Consider the following 14,909-nt stretch of genomic DNA (forward strand, 5'->3'; position numbering starts at 1 on the left):
AATTTTGATAAAAAATATCAAAACATATGAACTGCTGGATAAAAATCTCAACTAGGCAAAGCCCACGTCGAGAGAACGAATCTTAATGAGGCTTAATTAACCAAAGGCGCATCTTAATTGAGATTTACATTTTATGTCGACAATCTTAAAAGTAATATTTAAGGACCGTAGATTCATTCGATAACAAACACTTATATTCATAAAATTATTATCATATATAACTTAAAAAATTTATAGATGAGATTGTAATAATTTTTTTTTAAAAAAAATTTAACTAAAATATTAATTTAGAATCTTAAATATATAGTTGCATTGTTACTTTTGAAGTAATATTTTAGTAACGGTAAAAATTATATTCGATATATTCTATGTTTAATTATATATATATATTAGAGTCATTCTAATATAATATAGATTTGAGGGTACCATATAAACCTATAATAATTAATTTAATTTTAATTTTAATAATATATTAATATATTAAATGCTACAATAGTTAGTATAAACAACACATGTAACTAATTATGTGATATTTATTTATTAAATATTTAAATGTATCTTTAAAATTTAATCCTATGAGATTTATTTACATAATTTTGATTTATATAAATAATTAAAAATTATATATGAATTAATTAGCAATCTAAATTAATAGAAACATATATATATATTTAAAACAATATTAATTAATTCTCTATAATTAAGAAATACACTTATAATGATAATAGAGTAAATGGGTACTCTAGCAAAATCTATATTATTATGAATACTAAGACTACATACATGTAAAGTACATTGACATTCAAACCAAACTCAGTCCAAAAACATAAGAAATTGTACTATATATATATATATATATATATATATATATATAACTAAAATGAAATCTAGTAGCACCATTTCCATGGTTTTCAAAGGATCACGAATGGCACAGCACACAGAGAAGAAGCACCTTGACAACATTTGATCTAAAGAATGTCCCACTTGGAATGGTAGTAGGTAATCCTAGCTGTGTTTTACAAATATTATAATAGGAAATCGTGTGGGGGGCACACGCCTTTGATTTGTTTATTGGTATAGTGCTATAATTTTCATCTGTTCACAAGTATTGTTAAATGTAAAGTTTTGTGAGTAGCTTACGCCTCTCCCTTCATTAAATATTAATTTGCACGTTACCATTTCTTTAGCGTTAAAGGTGGCCTTCGATTCATAGCCATGAAACTTCATTCCAGCTGCATGTTTTAGCACTCCCATGGTATCTTTTTTTTTTTTTTTTTTTTTTTATAATTATTATATAACTTCTTTGACTTAGATTCTAACCTCAAGCACACGACTCTAATTCCTTTAAAAAAGTACCAAAAACTGACTATAAATGGCAAACTGCTGGCTTTGTGTGGTTCGCATACTCTCTAATAAAAAATCTCGATTCAACTTTTCAAGTGCAGAACCTTAGCTATTTTTGGTTCATATGGCAAAGATTGTCATTCTTTTGATATATTTTCTACCCACCTTCTTTATCTCTTCAGCTCTCTCGGCTCAGTTGAAGAAAGGGTTTTATCAAAAAACATGCCCCTTAGCTGAGACTCTAGTAAGAAGCACAGTTAAAAATGCACTGGCTAGTGATGCTGGCATTCCTGCTGCTCTCATCAGGCTTCATTTCCATGACTGTTTTGTGAGGGTAATTAAAATCTTGGACATTAACTTTTCCTCCATGTTCGAGTACGTACATAAATAGGTATACCCCTATAAGTATATACTTAATTTTGCATTTTTCTTTTTTGGCTGAACAGGGTTGTGATGCTTCCATTCTTCTAAATTCGACTCCCGGAAATAAAGCAGAGAAAGAAAGCATGGGAAACAAAGGTGTCGGAGGCTTTGAGGTGATAGATGAAGCAAAGGCCAAGATAGAGTCTTACTGCCCTAATACAGTTTCATGTGCAGACATTATTGCTTTTGCAGCTCGTGATAGTGTTCTTCTCTCTGGTGGCACTTACTATGATGTTCCCGGCGGCCGCCGCGATGGAACCACTTCTTTGATCAGTGAAGTGACTGGAAACCTTCCCGATTCATTCTTTAATGCAACTCAGTTGAAACAAAACTTTGCAAACAAGGGTTTGTCACTAGAAGAAATGGTCACACTTTCTGGTGCTCATTCTATTGGCGATTCTCATTGCTCTTCGTTCTCCAAACGCTTATATTCTTTTAATGCAACTTATTCACAGGACCCTTCCTTGGATCCTGTCTATGCTAGTTACTTGAAAATCAAATGTCCCAGGCATGTAAAACCTGGTCTGCCTGACCCAGTTGTGCCCTTTGATCCCTTGACGCCAACTAGGCTTGATAGTAACTACTACAAGAACTTGAAGAATGACAAAGGGCTGCTGTTTTCAGATCAAGTACTATGGAATAGTGAATTGACAAAGAAGATTGTAAACAGGAATATCAGGCATCCAAATAAATGGGCTTCCAAGTTTGCTGCTGCTATGGGGCATATGGGTTCAATTGAGGTGATTACTGGGTCACAAGGAGAAATAAGGAAGTACTGCTGGAGGATGAATTAATTAGGTTTTCTTGTATTTTGTATAATTAATGAAGGAGTTTGACGAATTTGGTCTGGTTTTTTGCTGTATTAAAGTATCCGGTAACTCTTTGTGTTGGGTTTCGTTTTCTTTTAAATAAGGATATGTATACATTGGATGTTGATTTTGTTTTAGTTTTGTTTACCTTAACACCATGTATTTGGAATTTCAAATGAAATAAAATATTTTATCTTTTTTCTTTCTTGTTCATGATCTTTTAGAAATATGCTTATTTCTTGTTATTTTTTAAATAAATTTTGAGCTTTCTAATATCTGTTGTCACTTTAATTGGTACAATGAAATTAATGAAATAATTTAAAATGGATAATAAAGGTTTAAGAATAGTTTTAACTACACTAATCTAATTAGCAATGGATTGGTTGAATCTTTAAATATGAGATAATTTTAGTAGAAATCACATATTGGAAATTCCTAAATTTCAATCCTAACCTTCCTCTTTTGACTCAAGAAATTATCAATAGGAGGATGATATAAATAGTATTTTAATAGGCTATATAATTTTTTAATTATTCAAATTTTCATATGATTAATATTATGAATATCATATCCAATAGTTTATGGATATTTTATCATTTTAAAAAATTTAAAATTTTTGAACTAACAAGTTTGTTCATCCACCATTCATTATTATCAATGAAACTTATTATTTGATAATTTTGAAAATAAATACAATTATTGTATTAAAGCCAATGAGAAATAGTAACAAATACTAATGAAAATTATTTTTATTTTATTTATTTATTTTATTAAAACAAGAAAGTTACTTAAAAAATCAAATTTGTTTTCAAAATGATTTGACACATTCCTTAACGGCTCATTCAAGAAAAGGCCATGAGGTAATAGAGCCTGAGATAATTTCCGCTGGCCCATCAACAAAAACAGTGTCAATATAAACACCCGCTTTAAACCCTAATTCCGCTTTCGAGCTCTCTCTGATACTACAGATAGATACCCAGTTAGTCTCCTGCTATCCTATCTTCTGGTACGTTCTTGCTTTCATCATGTGAAAAATAAATAAATAAATAAACTGAAATTGTAATGTTATTCCTCATACGGGTTTTAATGAACTTCTCTAATATCAACTAACAGAGCGTTTAGGGTATTTTCATTTGCATGTTTTTCGTTTTATGACTGTTTGTTGACATTATATCGGGTTCTTGTTAAATCAGGTGTATTAAGTACCTGTTTTAGATTTCCAAACAATCAGTGAAGATGCAGAACGAGGAGGGAGTGAATATGGATCTCTACATCCCCAGGAAATGGTATTTGACTTTTAATTTCATATATATAAAACACACACACACACACACACACACACACCCTGTTAGTTATAATTAGTAGTTGCGTGCAAAATGTAGAATTATATTTTGTGTGTAGTTGGTTTGCTAATACTCATTTTACATGAAGCTCGGCATAATATAATCAGTTTAAGAGTTAAATTGTCAAAACTGTTGTTTGAATTGGCTAAGCTGTGCATTTTTGGATATGCAGCTCTGCAACAAATAGGCTGATTACTTCAAAAGATCATGCATCTGTTCAGATTAACATCGGGCACTTGGATGACCGTGGCATTTATAATGGTCAATTTACTACGTTTGCCCTTTGTGGTTTTATCCGTGCACAGGTTGTTTTTCCTTTCCCTGTTTAAGATTCTTTGAACACCTGTGCTCTTAGTTTATGGTGCTTACCGCGATTTTGCGCTGGCTCTGATAATTGTTTTGAATAAATCAATGTGGGTGTGTGGAATGAGTATATTCCTGTTCATTCTTTCTTTTTTCTTGACTTGATAAATATCACTAAGATGTTACAATTTGTTCAAGGGAACCGTGAGTTACGATTTATAATCTGACATAGGTATTACGGTGGAGAATATGGTTACTTCTTGCTCAGATTTTTCTGGAACATAGAGTTTGTCTTTTTCTTTTGCAGCCAAGGAAGATACACATGATAAGTATATTTATATTTGCAATAGTTAGATTAAGGGTTGAATGTTTAAGAATAAATAAAAAAAGGCTTCAATTGAAATGAGTAGTGGATGGATCTCTGCGGGGAGGGAGCAGAGGAGGAAGATAGTGGCTGTCCTCATTCTAATTCTGAATGAAGGGTGGCTTAAAGTTGAACTGTTTTTGGTGAAGCGTCTGGTGGAGGGTGTAGGAAAAGTGAAGATGGATGAACATCATAACAATGATAATAAAGGGATATTGTTCTTGAGAATTGAGATAGAGTTTTTCTTCCTGGCCAGGCAGCAACTGGTGATGTTTTGGGGCACACCGTTTCTTGTTGTTGTTGTCATGAATTGTAGAGAATATATTGTTAGAGCTCCATGTTTAGTAAAACATCAATGTATTATTTTGCTTTAATAAGCATTTAAACATTAGGATGGCCAGTGACACTGGCCAATTATTTGCATTAAACTGTAATTGGGAAATGCGAACAGCGGTTTGGATTTTCAAGCTCGCTTGGTTTTTCAGTGGTCGGTGACTTTTATTTGTATCCTAATGATCCATCTCTTTAGTGTTTCAAGGTGGCAAGTTACGTTGCGTATTGACAGAATATTTGTGTATTTCATCTGTATATGATTTCCATTTTTTTCTCTTCTAGGGGGATGGTGACAGTGCAATTGATCGCCTTTGGCAGAAGAAGAAAGTTGAAGCCCGCCAGCAGTAGAAAAAAAGAAAAGAAAAGAAAGAAATGATAGGGCCCCTTCTGAAGGGGGGGGAGAGTTTTTGTAATGTGGGGACATTTTAGATGTTTTTACACTATCAGCGTTGAAAATTGAGATAATTTTCGTAAGGTGTTTTACTACTTAAAAGTAGATATGGTGTTTCTGATAATGTAAAAGACCTCCAGAAGTTCCAAGTTTGGGTTGCTAAGTTAATTTATTTTGCGCATATGTTGAATGTGGTGTGATTTGCTTGTGTTTCTGCTATGAAGCCTCTTTTCTCTTCTCTTTTTTTTTATATTTTTTTTAAGGCCATGTTGACATTGAACCCATCTTTCTAAATACAAGAAGAATTCATCTCAAATTTAATGTGTTTGATTTCAGATTGTTCTCCATTGTCTTCATGGCTTTTGCAATGCAATGGTCCATTAGGTCGGGCAAATGCCTTCCAAAATTTGTTTCTTTTAGCTCATTTGCTAACTTCCGGTTCTGGGTTCATTTGTTCATGAGTAATGAATTATGTGATCCGATAAATTTTGGTAATTGTTTGAAACCAGGATCATATCATAATCATAACATATAAGGAGGGGCGGACATGCAAATTTACTTAAATGCCTTTAATGATTATTTATTTAATAATTTATTAAATACAAATCTAATTCTAGTAGTATTTTAATTTACTTATGTTAGTCTCATATTGATGAATACTAATTTTAGTTAAAATATAATTTAAAATTATATAAATTTTTTATTTAAATATTCAAATTTTAATAAGCGCTTGAAACCATTCACTAAAATTTAAAATAGAACTGTATAAAAGAAATTAAACTTAAGAAAAATATATTAAATAAATTATATAAACATACAATTACTTTAACTAAAATATTGACAGCAAGTATTTTTTAAAAATTACTAAATAACAATTTATAGATTAATAAAAATATAATTATTTAAGATTTATAATTAATTATATTAAATTATATTAATAATAAGGAGTCAAAAGATAAATAATCCCGTGATTGCACCTAGTATATTGTACTAGGTGCTAGCACCGACGTCGTTTTTGCTCCTTAAAAGTTAATCATCCGTTGGTAATCAGAACTAGAGAAGTCTAACAAACACGCTGCAGCCAATGGATAGCCATCAAATGAATGAAGAAGAGGAAGAAAATAATTGCAGGAAGAAGCGATTAGTACCTAAACCCTCCTCTCTCTCTCTAACTGTCACACTAACGATATTTCAGCTCAGTGACTCAAGTTCAACTCACCGGAAAGAAAAAAATAAATTAATGGATTTAATCAGAAGTACGAAACTGGAATACTATGATGAAATGTGGAAACTCCAATCCAAAGCCAATATCATTTCCTTGTCCAAGGTCTGATTCCTTGCTCTCATATATGTGACTCTTGTTGATTTGCTAGGCCTATAAATAGATCATCCCATTTTCTTTTGAATTTTAAAGGGAGAAGACGGTAGCAGGCTTGCTTTGATATTGGATTCTACTATCTTTCATCCTCAAGGTGGAGGCCAGCCTGCAGACACTGGATTCATCGCCACTCCAAATAATGATTCCAAGTTTCAAATTCATCGTCCAAGACGTTCGATCCAAGGATGGAACTGTAATTCTCTCTCTCTCTCTCTCTCATTTACATATTCATTTTAATTTCCTCTTCTTTTTAGTAATTTTCTATGTACATATGTTATATAATTATCATTTTTGGAACGATAGAGGAGGATTCTGGTAGTGATTTCATCGGTAAAGAAGTTCTTCTTTTACATGTTGATGAGTCTAGGCGCACGCTGAATTCCAGGTACTGTTTGTAATACTGTTATTATCTTTACTCTTATTTATTCACATGTTTATGTTTGGAATTTAATATTTTTGAAAGAAATGAAATCATTCTAAAACAATCCACCAAAAACAACCATGCTAAGAATTCAACCCGATTGACAGTTGTAGCAAAAATTTCTCAATTCAGGTTGCATTCGGCTTGGCATTTATTGGATGGATGTATGCAGACTGTGGGGTTAGGACATCTTGAGCCAGGGAAAGGCTATCATTTTCCTGATGGGTATCTGTTCTACTTAACCTTCCTGTTTGCTTTTCTTTTTGCTCTTTGAATAGCCTCTTCTTTCATTTACAGGCAATATTTAACAACCTTCAAAATTGACCACCTCTTATACATGCAAATGTTTCTTTCACCTTTAGTTTAGTCTATTAATAGTCACATAGGTGCCAATTCAAAATATGGGTCAAGTCGGCATGATTCATATGGAGTAGTCTTTCTGTAGTTTCTGTACGGCAAGGAATTTATATGGTTCGTTTTAGGTCCTTTAATTTTAGCATTATCTGATATTTGTGTTTCTTTCTTTCTTTCTTTCTCTTCTTTGTAACATTTGGGCGTGGGGAAGGACAAGTTTATCACTCAATTCATGTGGTCAATTGTTGAACTTCTAGAATGTTCATGTTCTTTTACTCTACTTTTTTGAAGGAAAGATTCACTTTTATCACTAGCTAAATAATCTAAATGCAAGGTTCCTTTTACAAACTTCTACATGAGGTTCACAGATTTCATTTTATCAGGCCATGTGTTAAATATAAAGGCACTGTTCCTCAAAATGAATTGCATAGCAAGCAAAAGAAATAGAGGCAGAAGCTAATGCATTAATATCTAGAGGAGGCGAAGTAAATCTCTCCCTTTCTCTATTATGTGTTAATTCATAATAACCCTCTGGTCTTTGTTGCAAAAATTCATTTGTTATTTTGTACAGGTTTCTACTGCTGTATTACCATATGAAGAAGCTTCATATATATGTTGCGGTTGCCTTACTGATTATATTTCTAAGGTCTGGATCTGAATATTTGTCATGAAAAGTCTTAGATTTCCCATTCTGCTGTTTTTTATGTTAAATATTTGCTGCTCTAGTGTAATATTTATTTTTTCTGAACGATGTTCAGGATTCACCTTTCGGTGGCCTGTATTATGTGGTTTTCACTGCTGGCAATCTCAGCTTTTCTAAGAATATGATATCTTGACTTACCATTTTCTATATCTCCACCACTGCTCATGCCACTTTTTGTGTTATTCATTTTGCGGAGTGATTATTAATTTTATTAGCCTGGCATTAGTTGCCTGTTTAAATCATTTTCTATTCCAACTTTGCTTTTATTTTTTATAGATTGTCATACTATTGATAAATTAAATACAAGTTAAATGCATTTTTCTGATAATGGATCATGATCACACTTCAGTTCCTACTTCCCGTTGGCATCATTTACATGCCAATATGCTATTCACATTTTAAATTTAATACTACCTGTACTAGATAGTCAAACCTATTTTTAAATCTCCTGTCTTGCAGGATAGCGCCCCTCGTATTGTGAAGTTAGGGAACCTTCCAGGCTGTGTGGAGGTACCCATGTTTCTGACATTTTGGAGATTATAAGTATGAAGGTAATTAGTTATGTTGCTTCAACTGTTGAACTTCTAGACTGTATTATGTATAGGCTAAAATAATGGTATGCTGTATGCATTAATATTACGAATAAGATAAGATATTTCGATGCCGTGCTGAGGCTTTTATCATAAAATACCGCAGTTTCATTGATGATCTGTACCTTTGGATCATTCTCAAAGTAGAATTCGTAAATGTTTGTGGGATTATCAGCTGCTATTTGCTTTACTACATTGCCAGGCAAAAACACCTGGGAAAAAAGGCGAAAATAAAATAGTTGTGATATTTATTTTGTGAAACTCAAATATGATAATCTGCATTCATAGTTACTGCAGCTACATTTGTGTTTCTGTGCTGTAAATGTTCTCTAAAATCTGGGTTTGGATTAAGTTTTTATGATGTGGATTTATCATTATTGTTCAGGTTTCTCAAATTCGGACAAAGAAGAGGAATGATTAAAAGTCTTTTATACTGTTGGATCGTAATGCATGGACGAGTCCAAGATCGTAAACAACTCTGTGAAGATATGGCATCGGCAGTGATTAAAGATTAGAAAATGTAACTTTTCTATTATATTGATATTAGTTAGCTGGTATTGTATTAGTGGTTCATAGCTGTTCATATTAAAGAAGTTTCGCTTTGATAACTTTTAGTAATTAGTGACAGCATTACAGTATACTTGATAAACTTTTCCTTGGATCATTTATATATTATGACGTGGAAGGTATGCTTTTTAACATCCATAATTTTCTTTTCTTATGTTTGCTATCGTTGCCTAGCTATCTTGTTGTCTCTCTTCACTGTTTACATCCACATCCTCCACCTTTTTTTTTTTTTTATTCTTTCTGTCATTTCTAGTCTATTTTGTACACTTGTATCGCAGCTTTATACAATGTTTTGTCGTTTGTAACATGAAGCCTAAATGCAATCTCATTTAGTAATGTCCTTTTATGTTGATTTTGGCCCATGCTCCTAGTCCTTCTATCCAGGCGCATGCATCCAGTTCCTTCGCACCGAGAAATTTTTTGGTAGATTTAACATGTGATATTATTGAGTAAAGTATAATATTTATATTAGCTTTAGCGTTTGTTGATTCTCATGGCGATTCAATTTTGGCTATATCAATTATATTGCGGGGGGGTCTTTTCAACCTGTCTACGCATGCTGTCTTTTCTCATTGACGTAGCTGTGCTGATGTTCATCTTAGGTAACAATGACCGCCAATTGCCACTGTGCTGCTGGGGACTGATGGTTGGTGAGTTCTTCTGTTGAACGGTACGAATACGTGTCTGTGCTTGCATAACTACAAATCTAACCCTGATCTTCTGGACCTTTTTACGGCCAAAAATGCATGGAAACTAAACCTAGCAAAGGTTTATAATTTAGTGGTTCTGATTTGGCTGCTTAAGGTGGATTAGAGTTCTGCTCTGTCTGTATACTTGGTGTGATTTATATGGATTTCTTCTGTCTAGTGGCTTATATATACAGCTGCAGTCGGTAGAGTGTGCAACTATTTATGGTCCACTCGTTTCAACTTTTTGGAAGATCGATTCTGGGGCTATGCTCTTTTTACATGTCTTATTCTTATAGGCAAATTTCTCTTGTCATTTTCTTTCTTTTTTGTTTGAAGGTGAACAAATTTAGAAGCCTATTTGACATAGAGAAATTGACAGATAGCAACTGTGATTCATTTACAAGTACTACTGCAATTCTTAAATCTTTATCAAAATATTAGAGAATTAATACTAAATTATTATATATTAGGTGATTTGGTTTCCTTAACTATAATAAACAGGGTATTGTATTGACAATCAAAGTCAAAACAGAAGTTAAGAATCCATACAACATTTTTGTCTACCCTATCTTTAACTCTGCCAACCCTATTGTTTGTTGTTTTTTCTGTTCTTAAAAAGAGATAGCAAGCAACAAAAATCCAAATATAATTAAACTAGTAGACCCAATTCTTATCTCATAAGATTTGAGATCAACTAATGACACTGAATTCAATTAACGGAAATAAAATTATGTAGCAAGGATTTAGAATTTTAAACTAGATTAGAAATCCTAAATTCTAACAAAAAAAAAAAAAATCAAAAAGAAAAAGAAAAAGAAAGAGATAGAAGTGGGAAGAATCTACCTGAATAATGCAGTTCGAAAGGGCAATGTAACAGATTTGTAAAAGAACAACAGGTATCTCGGATATATAGTTTATTTTTAACTAATTCTGTCTTTGTTGGGTGCTAGAGCTACCATACATTAACGCTGTGTTTGTTTTGATAGAAAAATAAGTGGAAAACAAAAAAAGAAAGAAAGAAAATGACATCAGAATTTTGATTAGTATTAAAATAAACAACAGGAAATGAGATAATAAAAAGAAAAATGCCTAACTTATTATGATTAATTATTTTCAAAAAAGACTTATTATGATTAATTAATTTCATAGATTCCCAAATTTTAAATATACCTAATTAATGTTAAAATAATAAAAAAATTTAAGAAAACTCTAATACAAAAACTGGCAGACATTAATTTTGTTTCTTAACGAGCGATTTAAATTCTACAAAAAAGGAAAATATAATTTCTTTTCTTCTCATTTTCCTCTTTTAATTTCTTTCCATTTACATGTGTAATTCGCACCAAACAGAGAATAAGAGAGTTCCAACAAAACTCAGAAAACAGCGTAACCTCTAATTGTTGAATCATTAGAGCCAAACAAAAATAAAAATAAAAATAAAAATAAAAATTCCACTATAATAATAATAGCATTCCCTCTTTTCCACCATTCAATCTTCCTCCGCTTTTCTCGTTCTTCTTTGATACAGATTCTCCACTACTTCTATTACTCATCGATCTTTATATCTTTTCCCTTCTCTTCTTGACTCTTCACTGTACTCTTTCTAACAAGACTTTTTCTTTATATTTCAACTATTCATTCATACATTTCTTGTTTGACGCTTTTGTTCATCTGGGTACCTTGGGAGATCAAAAACCTCAGGTGGTCTTTTTTTTTTTGGTTCTGTTTGTTTTTATTTGTGTGTGTTCTTTTGTTGTAGAATTCTGTATTGATTTGCCTTTGAATATATCTATTATCTAATCTGTGTTTCTATTTGGTTGTTTTGTATCTTTGGATTGTCTTTTGGAATACAGAATGTGGTGCTTAGGATTTTTTTTTTTTTGAGTAAAAATATTGATAAAAAAGTTCGAAGCTTTACGCTTTCTCTGATTTGTTTATATTTGGCTATGTTTCAGTTAATTGTCTTAATTGAATTTCTATCTTGATTTTAGTTAAAAGCTTTCTTCTACATGCTAGTCGAATTTCATTGCTTATGTTGGTTGATTTATCTGTGAGCTTTCTATATGGATCTTCACTGCAAAGAATTGATGTTCCTCCTGAGGTGCATTTTTAGGTGATTGTCACATTTGAATTCTCCTGTTCAATTCCAATTATTCATGTAGCTATTTCATTGTAATAGCTGTTCTTCACGGTCTCTGTTTTCTCTGTAAGTTTTGTATGTTCTGACTGAGTCTTGGAATGACGCATTCTGGTGTCAGAGTAAATTATTTATATCATTGACTTCTGAATATTTGAACTTATTTATAAGATTTACTGGCTTTCTTTTCATTATCGTTGCATATCCTTTGGTTATATTAGTGATAACAATGCGAGGAGCAAGTTCAATTAATCCTGAAGGAGAAATCAAAATAAGTTTCGGCTATCACTGCAATGGCCATGGTGACAGTTCTTGGATGCTTCCGGATGGGCATGAAAACCCTCAGAGCACTAAACTCCCTAGGAACAGCAGTTTCTCTTGCTTGTCTGGTGCTGCCTTAAGTGCTAATGCCACATTGGCCAATACCAATATCTGCAATGGTGTGATAGGAGCAGAAATACTTCCCAGCTTGGACTCCCCTAATTCATTCCGAAAAGTTCCCTCTTCACCAACTCTTTCAAGGTTGGACATGTTACCATCTTCTCTTCAAAGCAGTATGTCATACTTAAGTTGCACTCCATCCACTCCGAGTCCACCTGATTATGATTCTTATTTGAAACCCATGAGTGCTCCTTCAAAAAGTGACAGCTTTCTTAATGCCATGGAAGTTCAGGTGGCTGGTGGAGCTGCTGGAGAAGACAGGGTTCAAGCTGTCTGTTCTGAAGAAAATGGGTGGCTCTTTTGTGCAATTTATGATGGGTTTAATGGAAGAGACGCAGCAGATTTTTTGGCTGGAACACTGTACGAAACCATCATATTTCATACAAACTCTTTAGACTGGGAATCAAAGCAGGATGTTGTTACAGCTTCCAATGGTTTGTGCTTGGGTGGATCCATTCAATGTGCTTTTGAGGGTGGCAGCCATAGCCCAGGGGAAAAAACTCATTCAGGAGGGTATAACAAGGACTCAAGTCTCGACAGATTTGCCAAGGATGGCATATGCTCTAAGCTGGAAACTTCATCTGACTCGTTTAGACATGAAGTACTCGATAGCCTCCAAAGGGCTCTTAGTCAGGCTGAGAATGATTTCTTAAACATGGTAGAGCAGGAAATGGAGGATCGTCCTGATTTAGTTTCTGTAGGATCATGTGTCTTGGTTGTTCTTCTTCATGGAACAGATTTGTACACCTTGAATTTGGGTGATAGCAGGGCTGTATTGGCAACATACAACGGAGACAATGAAGTAAATCGGTATGAGCAACTAAAAGCTGTCCAGCTCACTGATTGTCACACTGTTGACAATGAAATTGAAAGAACTACTTTATGTAGTGAGCACCCTGATGACCCTGCAACAGTACTTGGTGGAAAAGTGAAAGGAAAATTGAAGGTCACTCGAGCTTTTGGAGTTGGGTATTTAAAAAAGGTTAGTACTATTTGTTGTAAATAACTCATTAACCAGGCAGGCAATGACGAAGATAGACTGTAACTGGGATTCTTTAAAGATAATTCTCTATGTTCTCTTGTAATTTTTCTTTCTAATGCAGAAAAACCTAAATGATGCACTGATGGGCATTCTACAAGTTCGAAATCTCATAAGTCCTCCATATATTTCAACTCAACCATCATTGAATGTGCATAAAATATCCAAGTACGATCACTTTGTCATAGTAGCTAGTGACGGATTATTTGATTTCTTCAGCAATGATGAAGCAGTAAAGCTTGTAAATTCTTTTATCTTGAGCAATCCTACTGGTGATCCAGCAAAGTTTCTGTTAGAGCAGCTTGTAGCAAGAGCTGCAGATTGTGCAGGTAAATCTCTAGGCCTAATTAGCATGTAGGTTTAAGCTAATTGCTCATCCAGATCTGCGAGGCTTTAATATTTTGGTGCAGGTTTCAGTATGGAAGAATTGATGAATATACCTGCTGGTAGGAGGAGGAAATATCATGATGATGTGACTGTAATTGTTATTGTTCTTGGAACAAAGCAGCGCACTTCAAAGGCATCAATGTACATGTAAGTTCTTATGTGTTTTTTCTCCACCTTAAGGGGTATGGTTACATATGTATAGGTTTCAAATTGTAAATATTTGATATTAGTCTCATTATCAGTACGGAAATCAGCAATTTTGTTATGACATCAAATTATTTCAAGTGTTTATGTAAATAGATGCGTGGAATATTTTTCTTTTAATAAAACCAGCAGGAGGTATTTCTAGCAAATAGTTAAGCATCCAGATGGAGTTTCCTTTCTCTTAGATGAACTTTTTTAGCCAAACGTGCTATTACAGTTGTCTTTTGAGTTTATTGAATCGCTTTCTTTCTAATGGATGGTCCAGCCCTGTCATGGTTTTCCTTCTTTTTATGCCAATATGATCCCACTAATCTCTGTTCACATCATCTTCTTAGTTTATCAGCCTTTCAAGCTTCTGAAAGTGGAGCTACTATTAAAACATGCTAATGCTTTTTCTGTTTTTGCATCTTTATTTGACTGGTTTTTGCAAGCTTTTAGGCCCACAAGCAAATGATACCCTTTACAATAATAACAGCTAATTGAGAATCTTGAACATAGATATTGGCATATTGCCGATGATAATCAGAACCTCATACAATGAACAGCAATGAGTTTCTGAATTGTAGTACTCTCTAATAATAGAGCAGACGATTTTTCAATGGATGGAAAGACCTTGGAATTGTACTATTATAGAAATCATGGGTGGGAATGGCCCTTCTTTTTCTTGTGCTATGAATCATTGGCACCAA

At 33.2% G+C, this 14,909-nt stretch overlaps 4 protein-coding genes across 5 annotated transcripts; all 4 read left to right on the top strand.

Annotated features, from left to right (window-relative positions):
- The first annotated feature begins 1,048 nt into the window (after positions 1-1,048).
- Positions 1,049-2,783, top strand: LOC8262435 (peroxidase 5). The gene is made up of 2 exons (XM_002516869.4): positions 1,049-1,678; positions 1,791-2,783. The coding sequence occupies exons 1-2, from the start codon at positions 1,469-1,471 to the stop codon at positions 2,559-2,561; spliced, it is 981 nt and encodes a 326-aa protein (XP_002516915.1). The 5' UTR covers positions 1,049-1,468; the 3' UTR covers positions 2,562-2,783.
- A 629-nt stretch (positions 2,784-3,412) lies between these two features.
- LOC8262434 (40S ribosomal protein S21-2) lies at positions 3,413-5,497 on the top strand. Its single transcript, XM_002516868.4, has 4 exons — positions 3,413-3,582; positions 3,770-3,862; positions 4,092-4,224; positions 5,202-5,497. The coding sequence occupies exons 2-4, from the start codon at positions 3,813-3,815 to the stop codon at positions 5,265-5,267; spliced, it is 249 nt and encodes an 82-aa protein (XP_002516914.1). The 5' UTR covers positions 3,413-3,582; positions 3,770-3,812; the 3' UTR covers positions 5,268-5,497.
- Positions 5,498-6,550: 1,053 nt separating this feature from the next.
- LOC8262433 (alanine--tRNA ligase) lies at positions 6,551-9,457 on the top strand. The gene is given in 11 exon segments (XM_048379249.1): positions 6,551-6,637; positions 6,725-6,860; positions 6,992-7,073; positions 7,242-7,334; positions 7,847-7,896; positions 7,899-7,948; positions 8,035-8,109; positions 8,626-8,665; positions 8,668-8,717; positions 9,142-9,171; positions 9,174-9,457. Coding segments are annotated over 11 exon segments (723 nt in total). The 3' UTR covers positions 9,204-9,457.
- Positions 9,146-14,369, top strand: LOC8262431 (probable protein phosphatase 2C 40). Of its 2 annotated transcripts, XM_048379209.1 has the most exons (5): positions 9,146-9,276; positions 9,926-9,993; positions 12,371-13,572; positions 13,694-13,958; positions 14,040-14,369. In XM_048379209.1, the coding sequence occupies exons 3-5, from the start codon at positions 12,379-12,381 to the stop codon at positions 14,165-14,167; spliced, it is 1,587 nt and encodes a 528-aa protein (XP_048235166.1). In that variant the 5' UTR covers positions 9,146-9,276; positions 9,926-9,993; positions 12,371-12,378; the 3' UTR covers positions 14,168-14,369. The 2 variants fall into 2 exon arrangements, with proteins under 2 accessions (XP_048235166.1, XP_015573250.1); XM_015717764.3 differs by lacking the exons at positions 9,146-9,276; positions 9,926-9,993 and adding an exon at positions 11,270-11,713.
- The last annotated feature ends 540 nt before the right edge of the window (positions 14,370-14,909 follow it).

This window comes from Ricinus communis, chromosome 9, assembly GCF_019578655.1.
Source record: "Ricinus communis isolate WT05 ecotype wild-type chromosome 9, ASM1957865v1, whole genome shotgun sequence".
NCBI classification, from domain to species: Eukaryota; Viridiplantae; Streptophyta; class Magnoliopsida; order Malpighiales; family Euphorbiaceae; genus Ricinus; species Ricinus communis.

What these genes read in the sequence shown, in the direction of transcription:
- LOC8262434 (XM_002516868.4), top strand. Translation starts at nt 3,813, where the DNA reads ATGCAGAACGAGGAGGGAGTGAATATGGATCTCTACATCCCCAGGAAA. An exon ending in CTCTACATCCCCAGGAAATG is followed by an intron (nt 3,863 to 4,091) that starts GTATTTGACTTT and finishes TTGGATATGCAG; the next exon opens with CTCTGCAACAAATAGGCTGA. An exon ending in GTGGTTTTATCCGTGCACAG is followed by an intron (nt 4,225 to 5,201) that starts GTTGTTTTTCCT and finishes TTTCTCTTCTAG; the next exon opens with GGGGATGGTGACAGTGCAAT.
- LOC8262435 (XM_002516869.4), top strand. Translation starts at nt 1,469, where the DNA reads ATGGCAAAGATTGTCATTCTTTTGATATATTTTCTACCCACCTTCTTT. An exon ending in TCCATGACTGTTTTGTGAGG is followed by an intron (nt 1,679 to 1,790) that starts GTAATTAAAATC and finishes TTGGCTGAACAG; the next exon opens with GGTTGTGATGCTTCCATTCT.
- LOC8262431 (XM_048379209.1), top strand. Translation starts at nt 12,379, where the DNA reads ATGCGAGGAGCAAGTTCAATTAATCCTGAAGGAGAAATCAAAATAAGT. An exon ending in GAGTTGGGTATTTAAAAAAG is followed by an intron (nt 13,573 to 13,693) that starts GTTAGTACTATT and finishes TTTCTAATGCAG; the next exon opens with AAAAACCTAAATGATGCACT. An exon ending in AAGAGCTGCAGATTGTGCAG is followed by an intron (nt 13,959 to 14,039) that starts GTAAATCTCTAG and finishes ATTTTGGTGCAG; the next exon opens with GTTTCAGTATGGAAGAATTG.